This window comes from Parasteatoda tepidariorum, chromosome 10 (genome assembly GCF_982258835.1).
Source record: "Parasteatoda tepidariorum strain Cologne lab strain chromosome 10, Ptep-v5.0, whole genome shotgun sequence".
NCBI lineage: Eukaryota > Metazoa > Arthropoda > Arachnida > Araneae > Theridiidae > Parasteatoda > Parasteatoda tepidariorum.
The window spans coordinates 8986359-9003274 of record NC_141764.1 but is presented as its reverse complement, the minus strand read 5'-3'; the positions used below and the strand labels follow the sequence as shown (position 1 = coordinate 9003274).

General features: G+C 31.4%; 1 protein-coding gene across 1 annotated transcript in view; it reads right to left on the bottom strand.

Annotated features, from left to right (window-relative positions):
- Positions 1–11372, bottom strand: part of LOC107447591 (lachesin) — a 34120-nt gene extending 22748 nt beyond the window's left edge. The window contains exons 1-3 of the mRNA XM_087153613.1: positions 11241–11372; positions 6733–6842; positions 4341–4472 (exon numbers count right to left, since the gene is read on the bottom strand). Of these exons, the coding sequence (XP_087009739.1) occupies positions 4341–4472; positions 6733–6842; positions 11241–11286 (288 nt within the window). The 5' untranslated portion in view covers positions 11287–11372. The remainder of the gene's footprint in view (positions 1–4340; positions 4473–6732; positions 6843–11240) is intronic.
- Positions 11373–16916: the final 5544 nt, after the last annotated feature.

Sequence of the window (16916 nt, the reverse complement as noted above, 5' to 3'; positions counted from 1 at the left end):
ATAGAGAAAGCTGGAGGTTATTTTGTGGGTGTTAAAAATTGTATTTCTGTGTATAATCGGGTAAATGAGAAGATTTTCTATTGTAAAAGATTTAATGGCTTGTATTATTTTAAACCAAATGCCTATACTAAGCCTGATAAAGATTTAGTTATTGACAGAAGTGTTAGTGACGCGAATGAGCAATTGTTTAACGCATCTGTTCAGACAAATGATTTAGACATCTGGCATTTAAGGTACTGCCACATAAATTGTGATTATATAATTCAAACAAGTAAAAATTCTAGTGTGAAAGGATTACCTAATCTCAATTTTTCAGATAATAATTGTATAGAATGTAAATTAGCTAAATCTAAAAGAATTTCGTTTAAACCAATTTTAAATATAAGGTCTAAGAAACCTTTGGAACTTTTACATATGGACGTATGTGGTCCAATGCCCGTCATTTCACATGGTGGAAGTCGGTACTTTCTTTCTATCACGGACGATTTTTCGAGAAAAGTTACTACTTTTCCCATTAAAAGGAAATCTGATGTTTTTGATTGTTTCATAAGATTTCAAAAGCGAACAGAAAGATTTTTAAACTGTAAAATTGTAAATGTTAGAACAGATAATGGTATGGAATTTTGCCATAAAGAATTTAGTGATTTTCTTGAAAATGAAGGTATAAGAGCTGAGCGTACTAACGCTTATACGCCAGAGCAAAACGGTGTTAGTGAACGCTATAATTTAACCGCCTTAGATAATGTAAAAGCAATGTTAAAATCTAGTAAATTAGGAGATGCTTTTTGGGCTGAAGCTTTACTATGTTTTACTTACACTTTTAATAGAATTTGTCATAAAAACCAAATTAAAACTCCCTTTGAATTGTATAGTGGAAGAAAACCATCAGTCACTCATTTGAAAACATTTGGTTGTTTAGCATTTGTGGGTCAACCAAAACAGTTGCGTAATAAACTTCAAATGAGAGCTAAAGAAGGGATTATGTTAGGATATGCAATGCATACGAAGGGTTATAGAATTTGGATTAAAAACGAAAGGAAACTTGTAGAAACAATAAATGTTCGTTTTGACGAAAGTGTAATTGGTGTGGAAGCTGTACTGGGCACCAAATTCATTAAACGCAATTTTGCTAGTTTTATACCGGAACGTCCCGATTTGGGCGGAAGTTCTTCAGATGAAGACTTAGGTAATTCAAGCTTAAAACCCGATTTAATTCCGTGTAAAAACATTTCATGGATTAGAAAAGCTGTACCCCGTCCAGATAATAGTCGAACTGATATTTATTATAACATTGAAGGAGTAAATATGAGATTAAGATCCTATAATGATGTAGAAAATTATTGCAACAGCAATAATATTAAGTATGATAGGGATTTATTTAATTTCAGTGGGAAAAATGCTTTTTCGGGTAAAGTTTCAAATTTTCAGGTTAATCATAATATAAAACATGAAGCAAATCATATTGAAATAAAAATTCCTAAAAATTATAAAGACTGTTTAAAATCTCCTCAAGTTAAAAATTGGGAATTAGCTATGTCTGACGAGATCACTACTATGAAAGAAAGAAAAGTTTGGGATTTGGTACCACCTCCTAAAAATAAAAGAATTTTGGGAAGTCGTTGGGTTTATACAACTAAAGTAAATGAAAAGGGGGAAATTGTAAGATACAAAGCACGTTTAGTTGCACAGGGATTTAAACAAATAAGAGGTGAAAGTTATGATGAAGTATTTAGTCCTGTGGTTAATTTTGTTCTTGTAAGAATGTTTTTCACAATATTAGTTTGTATGCTAGGATGGTATCATTCCCAATTAGATATAAAGTGTGCCTACCTTTACGCAAATTTGAATGAGGATGTTTTTATGTATCAACCTCAAGGTTTTGTTCATTTAAATAAGCAAGACCACGTCTGTCATTTAAAGAAAGCTATTTATGGACTCAAGCAAAGTGGTCGAGAGTGGTTTTTTGAACTTGATAATACACTTGAAAATTTAAAGTTTGTAAGATTGAAGTGGTGTAATTGTACATATGTATATAAAAATGTAATTCTTATAATTTATGTAGATGACATAATTATTTTTGCTAAAACAGAAAATGAAGTAGACAGTGTTATTAAACTTTTAGGTGATAATTTTGATTTAAAAATTTTGGGTAATACTCGTAAGTTGTTAGGTGTTGAATTTGTTCAAAAAGATGGTGAGATGTTAATACATCAAAAGAGTTACATCCAAAAAGTTTGTAAAATGTTTTCTAGCTTTAAATTTCCTTTGTCATCGTTGCCGATTACTAAGGGTAACTTATTATCAAAAGCTGACTGTCCATCTTCTAAAAACGAAGTGGATGAAATGGCGAAATTGCCGTTTCGAAGCCTTTTGGGTTGTTTGGCTTATATAGCTAATCGCACAAGACCGGATATATCCTATGCGGTAAATATATTATCACAATTTCAAGAAAACCCAGGTTTAAAACACTGGAATACTTTATTAAGATTATTAGGTTATGTTCAAAATACTCAAGATTATTTCTTAAAATTGTCAAATATTGAAGAATTAAATGTTAATTGTTACTGTGACTCAGATTTCGCTGCTAACAGGGATGACAGAATATCAGTAGGTGGTATAATATTGTTTTTAGATAAAACTCCGATATTCTGGAAAACTTTCAAACAAAAATGTGTGAGTCTATCTACAATGGAATCAGAATATGTGACTTTAACTGACGCTGCCAAAGAGGTAATATGGATTAAGCGAATAATAGATGAGTGTAGAGAATTAAATTTAGAGGACATAAATTTAAGTGATTGTATTATATTTAGTGACAATCAATCGGCAATTGATTTTTCTCATTCACCTATTGAAAATAGTCGAACGAAACACATCGACGTAAGGTATCATTTTTTAAGAAATTTAATTTATGATAAATTTTTTGCTGTTAAGCACGTTAGGAGTAAATTTAACTTAGCGGACATTTTTACAAAACCTTTAACCAAGTTAGAAGTGGAAAATTTCTGTTCAAAAGTATTTGTGAAAGTTTAATCTTTTGGGTGGTTTCAGGACTGAAACAGCTTAAGTATTAGTTTAAGGAAATTAAATATTTCTTTAGTTTATTGAGGATTTTGATAAACTGTATATGTGTGTTTTTTTGTAAAAGTTGAAGGCATGAGAGGGGGCCGCATGTTAGACAAATGATAGAAGTTAAAAGGTATGAGGTTCGATTTTCCGTCGTCGATCTCATGCATTCAACTTGCGTCGGTGACGTCATGGTCTGCGGGGATCGGCCAGTTTATTTTCATTTGCTGTTGGTCGTTCTTGCATGGATCATGACGTCACCTGCTATCTGTATTTAAGCTTCTGTTGAAGCAGATCATTTTGTATTCTTTCTTTTCGTCACTCTGTGTGTGACATTCTTTATTACTAATGTTTTAAATAAACTCATTTATTCAGAAACTTCGTTTCTCTTTTATTGTTGACATGACAAATATGATATTCTGCGAGAATCTCGGCTGTCAAATGTTACTCACCTACACACAGTTCCCCTATCCATTAACATGTGAAAACAGGTTTTGCTATGCAGAAAAGACTGCAGGCTAAAATGCGACTTATTACGTGCATAACCGTCAGTGGGTTAAATCAAAAGAATAGATTTGTTTTTCCCTTCCCAGGAGAAATTATCATAAAAACTGATTTTTTTTTTAATTAATTAAAATTTTTAATTTGAAAAAAAAAAAAAAAAAAAAAAAACTTTGTTGCAATTTAAAAGACAATTGTGCAAGTTATACACTGAAGTATTTAAAGCAGTTTAACAGAACTAACTAAAATGTTTAAAACTTCAAATTATAAATAGTCCCTTCCTTTTTACTTTTTTCATGTCATATTTTGTCAGTAAAATATTTAGTACAGTGAAATCTGCTTCTAAATCTAAGGATGTATTGCTGGCATGGTCAACTAAAGCTGAAAGTCAACTTAAGGCGAAGATTTTTTTATCATTTTCTTTTTTAACTTTTTTTTATAGTTTTAAAGAATTCTTACGATTTGCCAACATTATAACTTCACAATAAAAAATTAGTTCATGCTATTTCATTATTAATAATAACTATTTTTTTTTTCAAATTTTTTTTTTACTAAGTAATATAAATACGAAAAGAAAAAAAATATTAATACTTAAAGAAAAAAAGGTAAAATTGTAACAAATATTAAATTGAGAATTCTATTATTTATTTTTTATACATATATAATTCCATCATAAAATAGAATTTTTAACATAAAACCCTAATAATTAATTTTAGATTATTGAACTATTCAACTATTAAGAACATACATCTTAGATGCAAGAAAAAGAATACCTTCAAAACATAAGTCTTGGTGTCATCCTTGAATCTAATAGCATAGCGCTCTCCAGGAACAATTTGGTTTGTATTGGATGAAATGAATAATTGATCTGATGGCTGATCTGGATTTGTCTTCACCCAAACAACCTGCAAAAAAATAATATTATATGCAAAAGATTTAAGTAAGATTTACTCAAAAATTATACTTGTATTTGTTAGAGCAGATTTGGAATGAATTGACAGTTATGCATACCTGCCAATAGAACTGGGCAATAAATCGATGCATCGGAAAATATCGATTCTATGCAATCATCGCCTATCCGATGTTTGGATTGGCAATCTTACAAAACATGGAAAATTGTGATTTCCTGAGATGTGTACGATACTTTCCGGTGTATCGTCGACATTGATGTCTATGCATGCAAGATTGAGGATTGTTCCCAATAGTACATCAATGTTTGCAAGCTCTCAAAAGAGCATTTTCCTCCGTAAGTGTGCAGTGATAGCTGAGGCGCATGATAATTATCTTTCTCCTAAATTTGTTATATCGTGACTTATTGTTTTGCTGTCATGATGAATCCGAATGTGATTGAGAATCAAAGTGTTGTGCAAACCTGTTGATTTTTTTACAATCAATTCATCCGTTTAATGTTTTTTAACCACTATTTCACAGTCATTTATGTCTTTAAATATTGAAAAATAATTATCAAAAAAATGCAACATTTATTTTAAAAGAAATGCAACTTACTAATTGCGAATTTACACAGTACTAAATAAAAAACATTAATGTACCGAAACCTCGTGATGCATCAAAATATCGCAATGTTAGCGTGAGGATACATCGTGATACCAAAATCTTAACACTGCCCAGTCTTACTTGCCAACATTAGAGAAATAAAAATAACGGATATTTTACTAGCGAATTTTTTAGGCACCGAGTAAAGTGTTTTAATACATCATGCATAATCATGTAAGTCAAAAAGTGAAAATTATAATTTGAAATAATAAACATTACATTTAAAAATATCTACATAAATCTTAATCTAAAGCAGATTTTTTTAAACAATTATTAAACTATTAACACCCAACATCAGTACTAGCAATAGCACCATCGGTTGAGAAATAAACAAAGTATTTTAGTCATCAGCGGATATTTTATAGACAATTTATTTTTTCAAATTTCTTCAACAAATACGGAGAAATTTGAGAATACATGGGTACACAGGAGATAGTTGTAAAATTTAGGAGTCCTTGTTTTAAAAAAAAAAGAGACTTAACAGGTATGAGAATGTATCCTAAAAGGGCATATGATCAACACATCTAAGCATGCTAAAAATATAAAACTCTCACTGTTTTAATTATGAACAAAATTAACACAAAAATTAAAGTTTTTTCAAAAAATAAAAAAAGATGGGTATAAAAGCAAATAATAAATATTACAATAATTAAAAGGAATTTTTAAATTATCTTTAACAAAAATATTGCTTTTGAAATTTTACGAAACTTTTTCCCTTACTTAAAACAAAGTAAGGTTGACTAAAAGCCAAAGTCTCTCTCTTTAAAAAAAAAAAAAAGCTTTAATTCTATTTTTAATTAAAGAAATTAAAAAATAAATATATATATAGAGAGAGAAAATTTGAACAAGTTTATTATAACTAACCAGTAAATTATTTCAATAATTTAAATGTACTGCTTAAAATAAAAAATATATTTAAAAATCAATTAACAAAGAAATTCTTCTTTCTAGAACAGGGTGCATAGCCAAATCTTTCAACAAAAAATAAGCACCTTTTAAGTTTTTTTTATGCAACTCAAACAATATTTTTAAGCACTATATACATTAACAAAATGCAAAATAATTTTCAAAGACTTTACATGGTCATGATAAAATAAATAATTTCAGACAAAGAACTGTTTTCTTGATTATATTAGCCAATATAAATAGATTAAGGGACTTTTCGATTTGAAAAATGAAATCTGAAGTTGAGAATATCTTGCAAAATACGGTAGCGTTGCACACGAGAGTGCAATAATAGTAGCGAACCCAGCTCAGTAGAGGCACATGCAGACTCTTAAGTGTTTCACTAAACATGTAAAATGATTGGCGTTTTCGTACGCTATGGACCGATGGTATGCCGAAATAGACTGTGGTTGAATGCATTCTGAAAACACTGAATAATGTGAAAACCACGCATTTTGCATAATATGTGGCGAAAATTGACATGGTAAAGAAAAACATCTTATTTTTAAAAGGGAAATTTAAGCACTTTTAAACCATCCAATGAAAATAGCACCTTTTAAAGAATGAAAATCAAAAATAAGCACTTTTTAAAAGTGCTACGCAGCATGTAAATTGTCACCACCTACTATTACAAATTGAATATCATAGAGAAGAAAATTTCCATACCGAATAATCTTCAGCATACTGAACTTGACATTCTAGCTCTACTGTGTCTCCCACATCAACAACCTTTTCCTGGGATATGAAAGAAATGGTTGGACTTCGTTGAGAAAATCCTAAAAAGGAAAACAAAAATTCTATGTACCTTTTAGCTAAAAGTTTGTATAATAAGGAATTTGTTTTCCAATTATGTCAGAATCTTAGATTTAATTTTAATGTAAAATTGAATTTAAATGATAAATTACAATACAGCAAATTTATAGTTTATCTAAAGTAAGAATTCCTCAAACCATTTGTCTGCATCCGCGGTAGTGACTATGGAAAGAGGTATTGCTATTTTGAGCAGGGGTGAGGGGTCACTGTTTAGGGCAGAGCTCATTCTAGGCAGAAAAAAGGGCAGGGTGCAAAAGTTTAAAAAAAGGGCATTATTATTCTAAAAAAGCAATAATTTCGTCCTATAGGCTTTACATGTTCAATTAAAAAACATTATCAATTAGTAAAAGAATTTTTTTTTTTACTTTACAAAAAGTAGCAAAGCAATTGTATTAATTACTAATTTTTATTAATAAATTAACATATCTATCGAATTAATTAGCTAAGTACAAATAATTTATTTAAAATGCGTGCATATATTGATAAAATAATAAATGTATGTTTTTAGGTGTCTGTAGTTATGATTTAATAATTAAAATGATTAATAATAATTATGATTAATAATAATTATGATTAATGGAAGTAACTGCAAACTTTCAAAGTAGACAAGTGCAACAAGGGGGATTCATGGCTATCTTTCCTTTCCCTTATAAATCTATGTATTGACAGCAATGACAAACTAAATAAAAAGAGTTAAAAATAAAAAAAAGTTTAAGAAATCCACTGTAGAGTTTGGGGAAAAAAATAAAGAATGGTTGAGGAAAGAAAGGGTATGGCGTCTATTACATCAGGGCACTAATTTACTTCAGGGGCAACAGGGTGGATTATTTTGATTAAAAAGGCAACAGGGTGCTGAGCCCTGTTTACCCTGCCTACAATGAGCTCTGGTTTAGGGCAGGTTTCGAGTTGGCAAGAGAAAGGGAATCTTTTTTTTTTCTTTTCGGTCTATTGTTCTAGCCCTAGCATGAAGAGAAGCTACACTTCCTGAAATGCGCTAATCTTGTTTCCATAGCAGCAGACAGCCTCAGACTTTGCGACAGGGGGAGACAAGCTATATAATATTCACGGTGATGATGAAGCATGTTATTTTATAACAATAAAATGGAGTGAAATATGAAACACGAAAAAAAAAAAGCATATCATCCTATATAAAAAAATTATGCAAATAAAATCTAGATTTTGATATTTAAACAGTTCTTCAGATAAAGTTTGGTTTTACTATACTCATCACATAAAATACTATTTCAAAATTGCAGTTAATTTTAAATTCTTAAGAAACTCATTAAATTTACTTTTTCTTAAGTGTTGCTTTTTAGTTTTTGCTTATTTTAAAATGATATATTAAATAGCTTAAAAATTAATACAAATATTTCTTTCTGAAAACTGATTAAAAAATAATAAAAATATTTTTTCTGAAGAGTTTTTTTCACTTAGGTTGAAAAAAAACCTATATCTTCTGAATCAGGTTTTTTTTTTGTCACTTTGAAAGAAACTTGCCATCCTGTTTTAAAAGAATCAAAAAGAATCTTATAAATTGTAGGAAATCTACCTTAGAGCACCTACTGCCACTTATGTAAAAAATTTTGCAAGATTCCTATTAAAAACAAGATTCGTATTAATAAAATTTTCCTACCTCATAAAAAAAGTAATAAAATTACAGACATTTTTGCTTTAGCAAAATTTTTAAACTTTTGTTGTCAAGTTTTTGATAATTGACAGTTTTATCCGGCTTTAACCATGGTTTTATTTGTCACATCAAAAACCTTTTTTTGACATGTTTAAAAAACCTAAATTTTCAGAGTAAGGGAAATTATTAGCTATTATAAATAATAAGTCAGAGCTCATTCTAGGCAGAAAAAAGGGCAAGGTGCAAAATTTTTAAAAAAAGGGCGTTATTGTTCTAAAAAGGCAATAATTTACACATTCTATTAAAAAACATTGTCATTTTTTTTTTAAACTTTACAAAAAGTACCAAAGCAATCATATTAATTAATAATTTTTATTAATAAATTAAAAAATATATATATATATATATACATATATAAATATATACATACATATATATATATATATATATATATATATATATATATATATATATATATATATATATATATATATATATATATATATATATATATATATATATATAACGAGTTAATGAGCTAATTAGCTTAGTAATTTATTTAAAATGCATGCATATATTAATAAAATAATAAATGTATGTTTTTAAGCATCTCTAGTTATGATTTAGTAATCAAAATGATTAATAATAATTATGATTTAATGATAGGGAAGTATAATGCAAACTTTCAAAGACAAGTGCAACAAGGGGGTGTGATGGCTATTTTTCTTTTCCCATATAAATCTATGTATTGACAGCAATGACAAACTAAATAAAAAGAGTTGAAAATAAAAAAGGGTTGAGGAAAGATAGGGCAAAAAGGGTACTATTACATCAGGGTACTAATTTACTTCAGGGGCAACAGGATGGACTCTTTTGACTAAAACAGAGGCAGCAGGGTGCTGCGCCCTGTTTACCTTGCCTAGAATGAGCTCTGAATAAGTATTAATAAATAAAGACACATATAAAATTACAAGTGATCAATCATGCATGTAATTTTTCAGGCTCTTGATTAGAGACGATTTAACCACTTAGTCATCCATCGCATTGACTGTTATAGCTAGGGGTTTCACATGACTTTAAAATCTTGATCTTTTAATGCTATAACATTTTGTACAGTGAATTATTAAATAGCGCATTTAAGGATTCACTTTTAGATGTGTCCAATTTGCAATGATTCATCGTAAATCTATTAATGGCTAGCAGTTAATGCTACAGGTTCTCACATGGATTTTAAAATTTTTCTTTTTCAATATAACAATATTACCATACATAAATCCCGAATCGCACACTTGAATTCTCACTTTATCATGATTTCTAGTCGTGACAATTCCATCACAAACAGCATAAAATGCAAATTTTTTAGTTAATTGGTAGTTAAATATTCATTTTAGTCGAGAAAAGAATATGTTAGTTGTGTTGTGAAATAGCATAATCGCAAAAATTCAGATTTAGCTTAAGTTTTATATCATAAAACAACGTCCCATTGCTGATTTCAGTGCACAATTGATTAATCACGAAATATGGAGGGAAATTTAGTGTACAGATTTGCAAAATCCAAAAGATTTGGGTCTCTTCACAATTTGAGGAGTGCAGTTATGGACCATGTCAACCTTCATCTATGAAAATGCACTCCAACAAAGAATGGAGTTAACATGCCTTATATACTATTGAATTGAAATTGTATTTTTGTAGTGGTAGACACACTACAGTACTCCCCCACCAGTATTATAACTTTGAAAGAATTCAATGAACGGACACCACTAGTTGATTCATTGCTGTTTTGTGAGAAGCCAGGAGAGCTGTAGTAAGATCACCGTCCTTTTCAGGGTTGATCGTGAGGGCTGTATTAAATTCATGGTAGTGGTAGCTCCTGTGTTGCCTTTAGCAGTTCTGTAAGTACAATGTGCATTGGGTGTGATTGAGACTGAGTAGCAACAGCGGAAGGAGCTGGATAATGTCGTAGTCACAAATAGCAAGTCAATAGATCAGTGTGGATCATCCATCATAGTAAGCGTGTTCAAATCTCAAACGGGAGTTTCTGTCAAGGTAGGGGGTTGAAATCAGGTCCTGGTCACTAATGTGGGGGAGAGAATTATAGACACTGTCAACCATTATCTATGAAAAGGCACCCCAAGATTGATTGAAGTTAACATGTCTTATATACTAGGAAATTGGAATTGTATTTTTGTAGTCGTACACACACTAAAACGGTATGGCGAAAAGAGTTGGTAGCTATGTAACATTTATCACAGCTGTTTCTTTTATCATAATCAAAATCAATCTTAATCTAAACAGCTGCAACAGTAATTGATGAAAAATTAAAGACATTTTTTCCAAAAGCATGCTACCATTAGCAATAAGTAAACAAATAATTGAAGAAGAATGGAGAGAGAAAAAATAGCTACGCTAGTCAAATGTAATTTATTTCTGGAAAAGCAACCTTCACACCAATTAAACTACCATTTTGCTACCAATTGATTTAATATGTATAAACAAAGAATTAATCGATACAAAAATTCCAAAGAATTATGAGAATCATTAGATACGTAACTATATCATTCAAATGAGGTAAAGGAAGTTAACGTTGAAAAAAATAAACAATCAACAGCATCATTCAACCATACATTAAAAATGGAGATCTTTAAAAAATCAGCCATTTAGGTTCGACATAATATTCAATAACAATAGCCTAAGAGTGAAGATGAAGATTTTCACAATAAGAGCATGAACTTACCAAAATCACAGGCAAAAATAAATATAAACACTACTAACGTAAACATTCTTAATTTAAAAAGTCACGCCTATTAGGATAATGAGGGGTGGGGTGAGAAGAGGTTTGAGTTTCCAGAAAGGTAGTTGACGCGTTATTTACGAATCGGACAGTGGCTTTTAGCTTTCTCTTTTTCTAACTTTCTCCACTACCAGTGAGAACGTCGTTTGAACGTTTCAAAAGATTCAGATGGATTCTTGTTAGAAAAGGCCTTTTTAAACAGTTCGTCAGAAAAAATAACCGTTTTATCTCAACATTTGATAAGTAGGTAGGTCTGGGAAACATCCCTGAGGATGATCTGAAGACTTGCCATTACAATTTTGATCCTCTACAGAGAGGATGGCAAACCTCACGGTCAATAAAACTTTGTGGGCCCCATTGCACCCCCCTAATTCACCTACAAAAATTTCCTGCAAAAAACATGTTTGAACTATAGACCCTTATTTAGGGTCCAAGTTTGAAAATTATACCTTAATATTAAAGAGAGTTAGACAGCTTCGAAATTCGAACCCCAGATCGCATTTTATTTTATTTTTTATTTTCTTATTATTATTCCATTATGCGTCCTTTAACAAAGAAAGGTGTACAATTTTAATCCTTGAACACCTTACGCATGAGAAACTGTCGAATATATAATACTGTCGAATAATTTAAAACAATGGAAATAAGCCAATTTTCCTGGATTTTTCCAGTTTTCACACATAATTCGAAATTGTACCAATTTATAAAAAATATTTCTAATATGTAGGATACTCTAAAATAAAGAAAAACACATTGAAAAAATAATATAATGCAAAATAGGCTAAAGAAAAAAAAAAGGAAATTTTTTTGAAAAGTTGATAAAACTGGGATTCGAACCTGCGCCCCCTCTCCCCAGCCGTTAGTTACAAGTCGGTGTCTTGACCACCAGACCACTCGAACACTAGAAGCCTGTCACAATTTCGCTTCAAAAGCCCTCTGACTGTCAGTTATGCAATAGATCTTTGAGGGGGGCCCTGCTAACCCTAATTAACCTATGAAAATTTCCTGCTGCAGATATGTTTCGACCATAGACCCCTACTTAGGGTTCGAGTTTGAAAATTATAACTTAATATTAAAGGGAGTTAGACGGCTACGAAATTCGAACCCCAGAACGCCATTTTGTTTTATTTTTATTTTTTTATTACTATTCCATTATGTGTTCTTTAACAAAGAAAGATGCACGATTCTACATATAGAACACCTTACGCATGATAAACTGTCGAACATATTGTAAAAATAATTTAAAACAATGGAAATAAGCCAATTTTCCTGGATTTTTCCAGTTTTTATCCATTATTCGTTATTTTACCAATTTAAAAAAATTATTTTCTATATGTATGACCCTCTAAAATATGGAAAAACACATTGAATAAATAATATAATGCAAAATAATGGGAAGAAAAAAAAAGAAATTTTTTTGCAAAGTTTATAAAGCAGGGATTTGAACCTGCGTCCCCTCTCCCCGGCCGTCATTTACTACTCCGGGGTCTTGACCACCATACCACTCGAACACTAGAAGCCAGTCACGATTTCGCTTAAAAAGCCCTGTGACGGTCAGCTATGCAACAGACCTTTGAGGGGTCCCCTGCCCCCCCTAATTAACCTATAAAAATTACTCCAGCGGACATGTTATGGACCAATGACCCCTACTTAGGGTCCGAGATTGAAAATTATAACTTAATATTAAGGAGAGCTAGACGGCTTTGAAATTCGAACCCCAGCCTGCCATTTTATTTTATTTTTTTACTATTATTCCAATATGCATTCTTTAACAAAGAAAGATGCACGATTCTTCTTATAGAACACTTTACGCATGATAAACTGTCGAATATATTGTAAAAATAATTTAAAACAATGGAAACAAGCCAATTTTCCTAGATTTTTCCAGTTTTTACCCAGTAATCGCTATTTTACCAATTTACAAAAATTATTTCCTATTTGTATGACCCTCTAAAATATGGAAAAACACATTGAATAAATAATATAATGCAAAATAATGGGAAGGAAAAAAAAAGAAATTTTTTTGAAAAGTTGATAAAGCTGGGATTTGAACCTGCGTCCCCTCTCCCCAGCCGTCAGTTACTACTCCGGTGTCCTGACCACCATACCACTCGAACACTAGAAGCCAGTGACGATTTCGCTTAAAAAGCCCTGTGACGGTCAGCTATGCAATAGACCTTTGACGGGTCCCCTGCACCCCCTAATTAACCTATAAAAATTTGCTCGAGCGGTCGCGTTTGGACCTTTGACCCCTACTTAGGGTTCGAGTTTGAAAATTATAACCTAATATTAAAGTGAGTTAGACGGTTTCGAAATTTGAACCCCAGCCATCCATTTTTTTTCCATTGTTTTTATTATTATTCCATTATGCGTTATTTAACAAAGAAAGATGCATACTTTTACTCAAAGAACACCTTACATATGAGAAACTGTCGAATATATTGTAAAAATAATTTACAACAATGGAAATAAATAAATTTTCCTGCATTTTTCCAGCTTTTACCCATTATTAGTCATTTTACCAATTTAAAAAAATTATTTCCTATATGTAGGACCCTCAAAAATAGGGAAAAATACATTGAAAAAATAATATAAAGCAAAATAATCATAAGAAAAAAAAAGAAATTTTTTAGAAAAGTTGAAAAAGCTGGGATTTGAACCTGCGTCCCCTCTCCCCAGCCGTCAGTTACTACTCCGGTGTCTTGACCACCATACCACTTGAACACTAGAAGCTATTGACGATTTCGCTTAAAAAGCCCTGTGACGGTCAGCTATGCAATAGACCTTTGAGGGGTCCCCTGCACCCCCTAAATAACCTATAAAAATTTGCTCGAGCGGACGTGTTTGGACCTTTGACCCCTACTTAGGGTTCGAATTTGAAAATTATAACTTAATATTAAAGAGAGTTAGATGGTTTCGAAATTTGAACCCCAGCCATCCATTTTTTTTATTGTTTTTATTATTATTCCATTATTCGTTCTTTAACAAAGAAATATGCATACTTTTACTCAAAGAACACCTTACGCATGATAAACTGTCGAATATATTGTAAAAATAATTTAAAACAATGGAAATAAGCCAATTTTCCTGGATTTTTCGAGTTTTAACCCATTATTCGCTATTTTACCAATTTAAAAAAATTATTTTCTATATGCATGGCCCTCTAAAATATGGAAAAACACATTGAATAAATAATATAATGCAAAATAATGGGAAGAAAGAAAAAAGAAATTTTTTGAAAAGTTGAAAAAGCTGGGATTTGAACCTGCGTCCCCTCTCCCCTGCCGTCAGTTACTACTCCGGTGTCTTGACCACCATACCACTCGAACACTAGAAGCCAGTGACGATTTCGCTTAAAAAGCCCTGTGACGGTCAGCTATGCAATAGACCTTTGAGGGGTCCCCTGCACCCCCTAAATAACCTATAAAAATTTGGTCGAGCGGACGTGTTTGGACCTTGGACCTCTACTTAGGGATCGAGTTTGAAAATTATAACTTAATATTAAAGTGAGTTAGACGGTTTCGAAATTTGAACCCCAGTCATCCAATTTTTTATTTTATTGTTTTTATTATTATTCCATTATGCGTTCTCTAACAAAGAAAGATGCATACTTTTACTCAAAGAACACCTTACGCATGATAAATTGTCGAATATATTGTAAAAATAATTTAAAACAATGGAAATAAGCCACTTTTCCTGGATTTTTCGAGTGTTTACCCATTATTCGCTATTTTACCAATTTAAAAAAATTATTTTCTATATGCATGGCCCTCTAAAATATGGAAAAACACATTGAATAAATAATATAATGCAAAATAATGAGAAGAAAAAAAAAAGAAATTTTTTTGAAAAGTTGATAAAGCTGGGATTTGAACCTGCGTCCCCTCTCCCCGGCCGTCAGTTACTTCTCCGGTGTCTTGACCACCATGCCACTCGAACACTAGAAGCCAGTCACGATTTCACTTAAAAAGCCCTGTGACGGTCAGCTATGCAATAGAACTTTGAGGGGTCCCCTGCCCCCCCTAATTAACCTATAAAAATTTGCTCGTGCGGACGTGTTTGGACCTTTGACCCCTACTTAGGGATCGAGTTTGAAAATTATAACTTAATATTAAAGTGAGTTAGACGGTTTCGAAATTTGAACCCCAGTCATCCATTTTTTTAAATTTTTTTTATTGTTTTTATTATTATTCCATTATGCGTTCTTTAACGAAGAAAGATGCATACATTTACTCGAAGAACTCCTTACGCACGATAAACTGTCGAATATGTTGGAAAAATAATTTAAAACAATGGAAATAAGCCAATTTTCCTGGATTTTTCCAGTTTTTACCCATTATTCGCTATTTTTCCAATTTAAAAAAATTATTTCCTATATGTATGACCCTCTAAAATATGGAAAAACACATTGAATAAATAATATAATGCAAAATAATGGGAAGAAAAAAAAAGAAATTTTTTTGAAAAGTTGATAAAGCTGGGACTTGAACCTGCGTCCCCTCTCCCCGGCCGTCATTTACTACTCCGGAGTCTTGACCACCATACCACTCGAACACTAGAAGCCAGTCACGATTTCGCTTAAAAAGCCCTGTGACGGTCAGCTATGCAATAGACCTTTGAGGATTCCCCTGCACCCGCTAATAAACCTATAAAAATTTGCTCGAGCGGACGTGTTTGGAACTTTGACCCCTACTTAGGGATCGAGTTTGAAAATTATAACTTAATATTAAAGTGAGTTAGACGGTTTCGAAATTTGAACCCCAGTCATCCATTTTTTTAAATTTTTTTTATTGTTTTTATTATTATTCCATTATGCGTTCTTTAACAAAGAAAGATGCATACATTTACTCGAAGAACTCCTTACGCACGATAAACTGTCGAATATGTTGGAAAAATAATTTAAAACAATGGAAATAAGCCAATTTTCCTGGATTTTTCCAGTTTTTACCCATTATTCGCTATTTTTCCAATTTAAAAAAATTATTTCCTATATGTATGACCCTCTAAAATATGGAAAAACACATTGAATAAATAATATAATGCAAAATAATGGGAAGAAAAAAAAAGAAATTTTTTTGAAAAGTTGATAAAGCTGGGACTTGAACCTGCGTCCCCTCTCCCCGGCCGTCATTTACTACTCCGGAGTCTTGACCACCATACCACTCGAACACTAGAAGCCAGTCACGATTTCGCTTAAAAAGCCCTGTGACGGTCAGCTATGCAATAGACCTTTGAGGATTCCCCTGCACCCGCTAATAAACCTATAAAAATTTGCTCGAGCGGACGTGTTTGGACCTTTGACCCCTAATTAGGGTTCGAGTTTGAAAATTATAACTTAATATTAAAGTGAGTTAGACGGTTTTGAAATTTGAACCCCAGTCATCCAATTTTTTATTTTATTGTTTTTATTATTATTCCATTATGCGTTCTTTAACAAAGAAAGATGCATACTTTTACTCAAAGAACACCTTACGCATGATAAATTGTCGAATATATTGTAAAAATAATTTAAAACAATGGAAATAAGCCACTTTTCCTGGATTTTTCGAGTGTTTACCCATTATTCGCTATTTTACCAATTTAAAAAAATTATTTTCTATATGCATGGCCCTCTAAAAT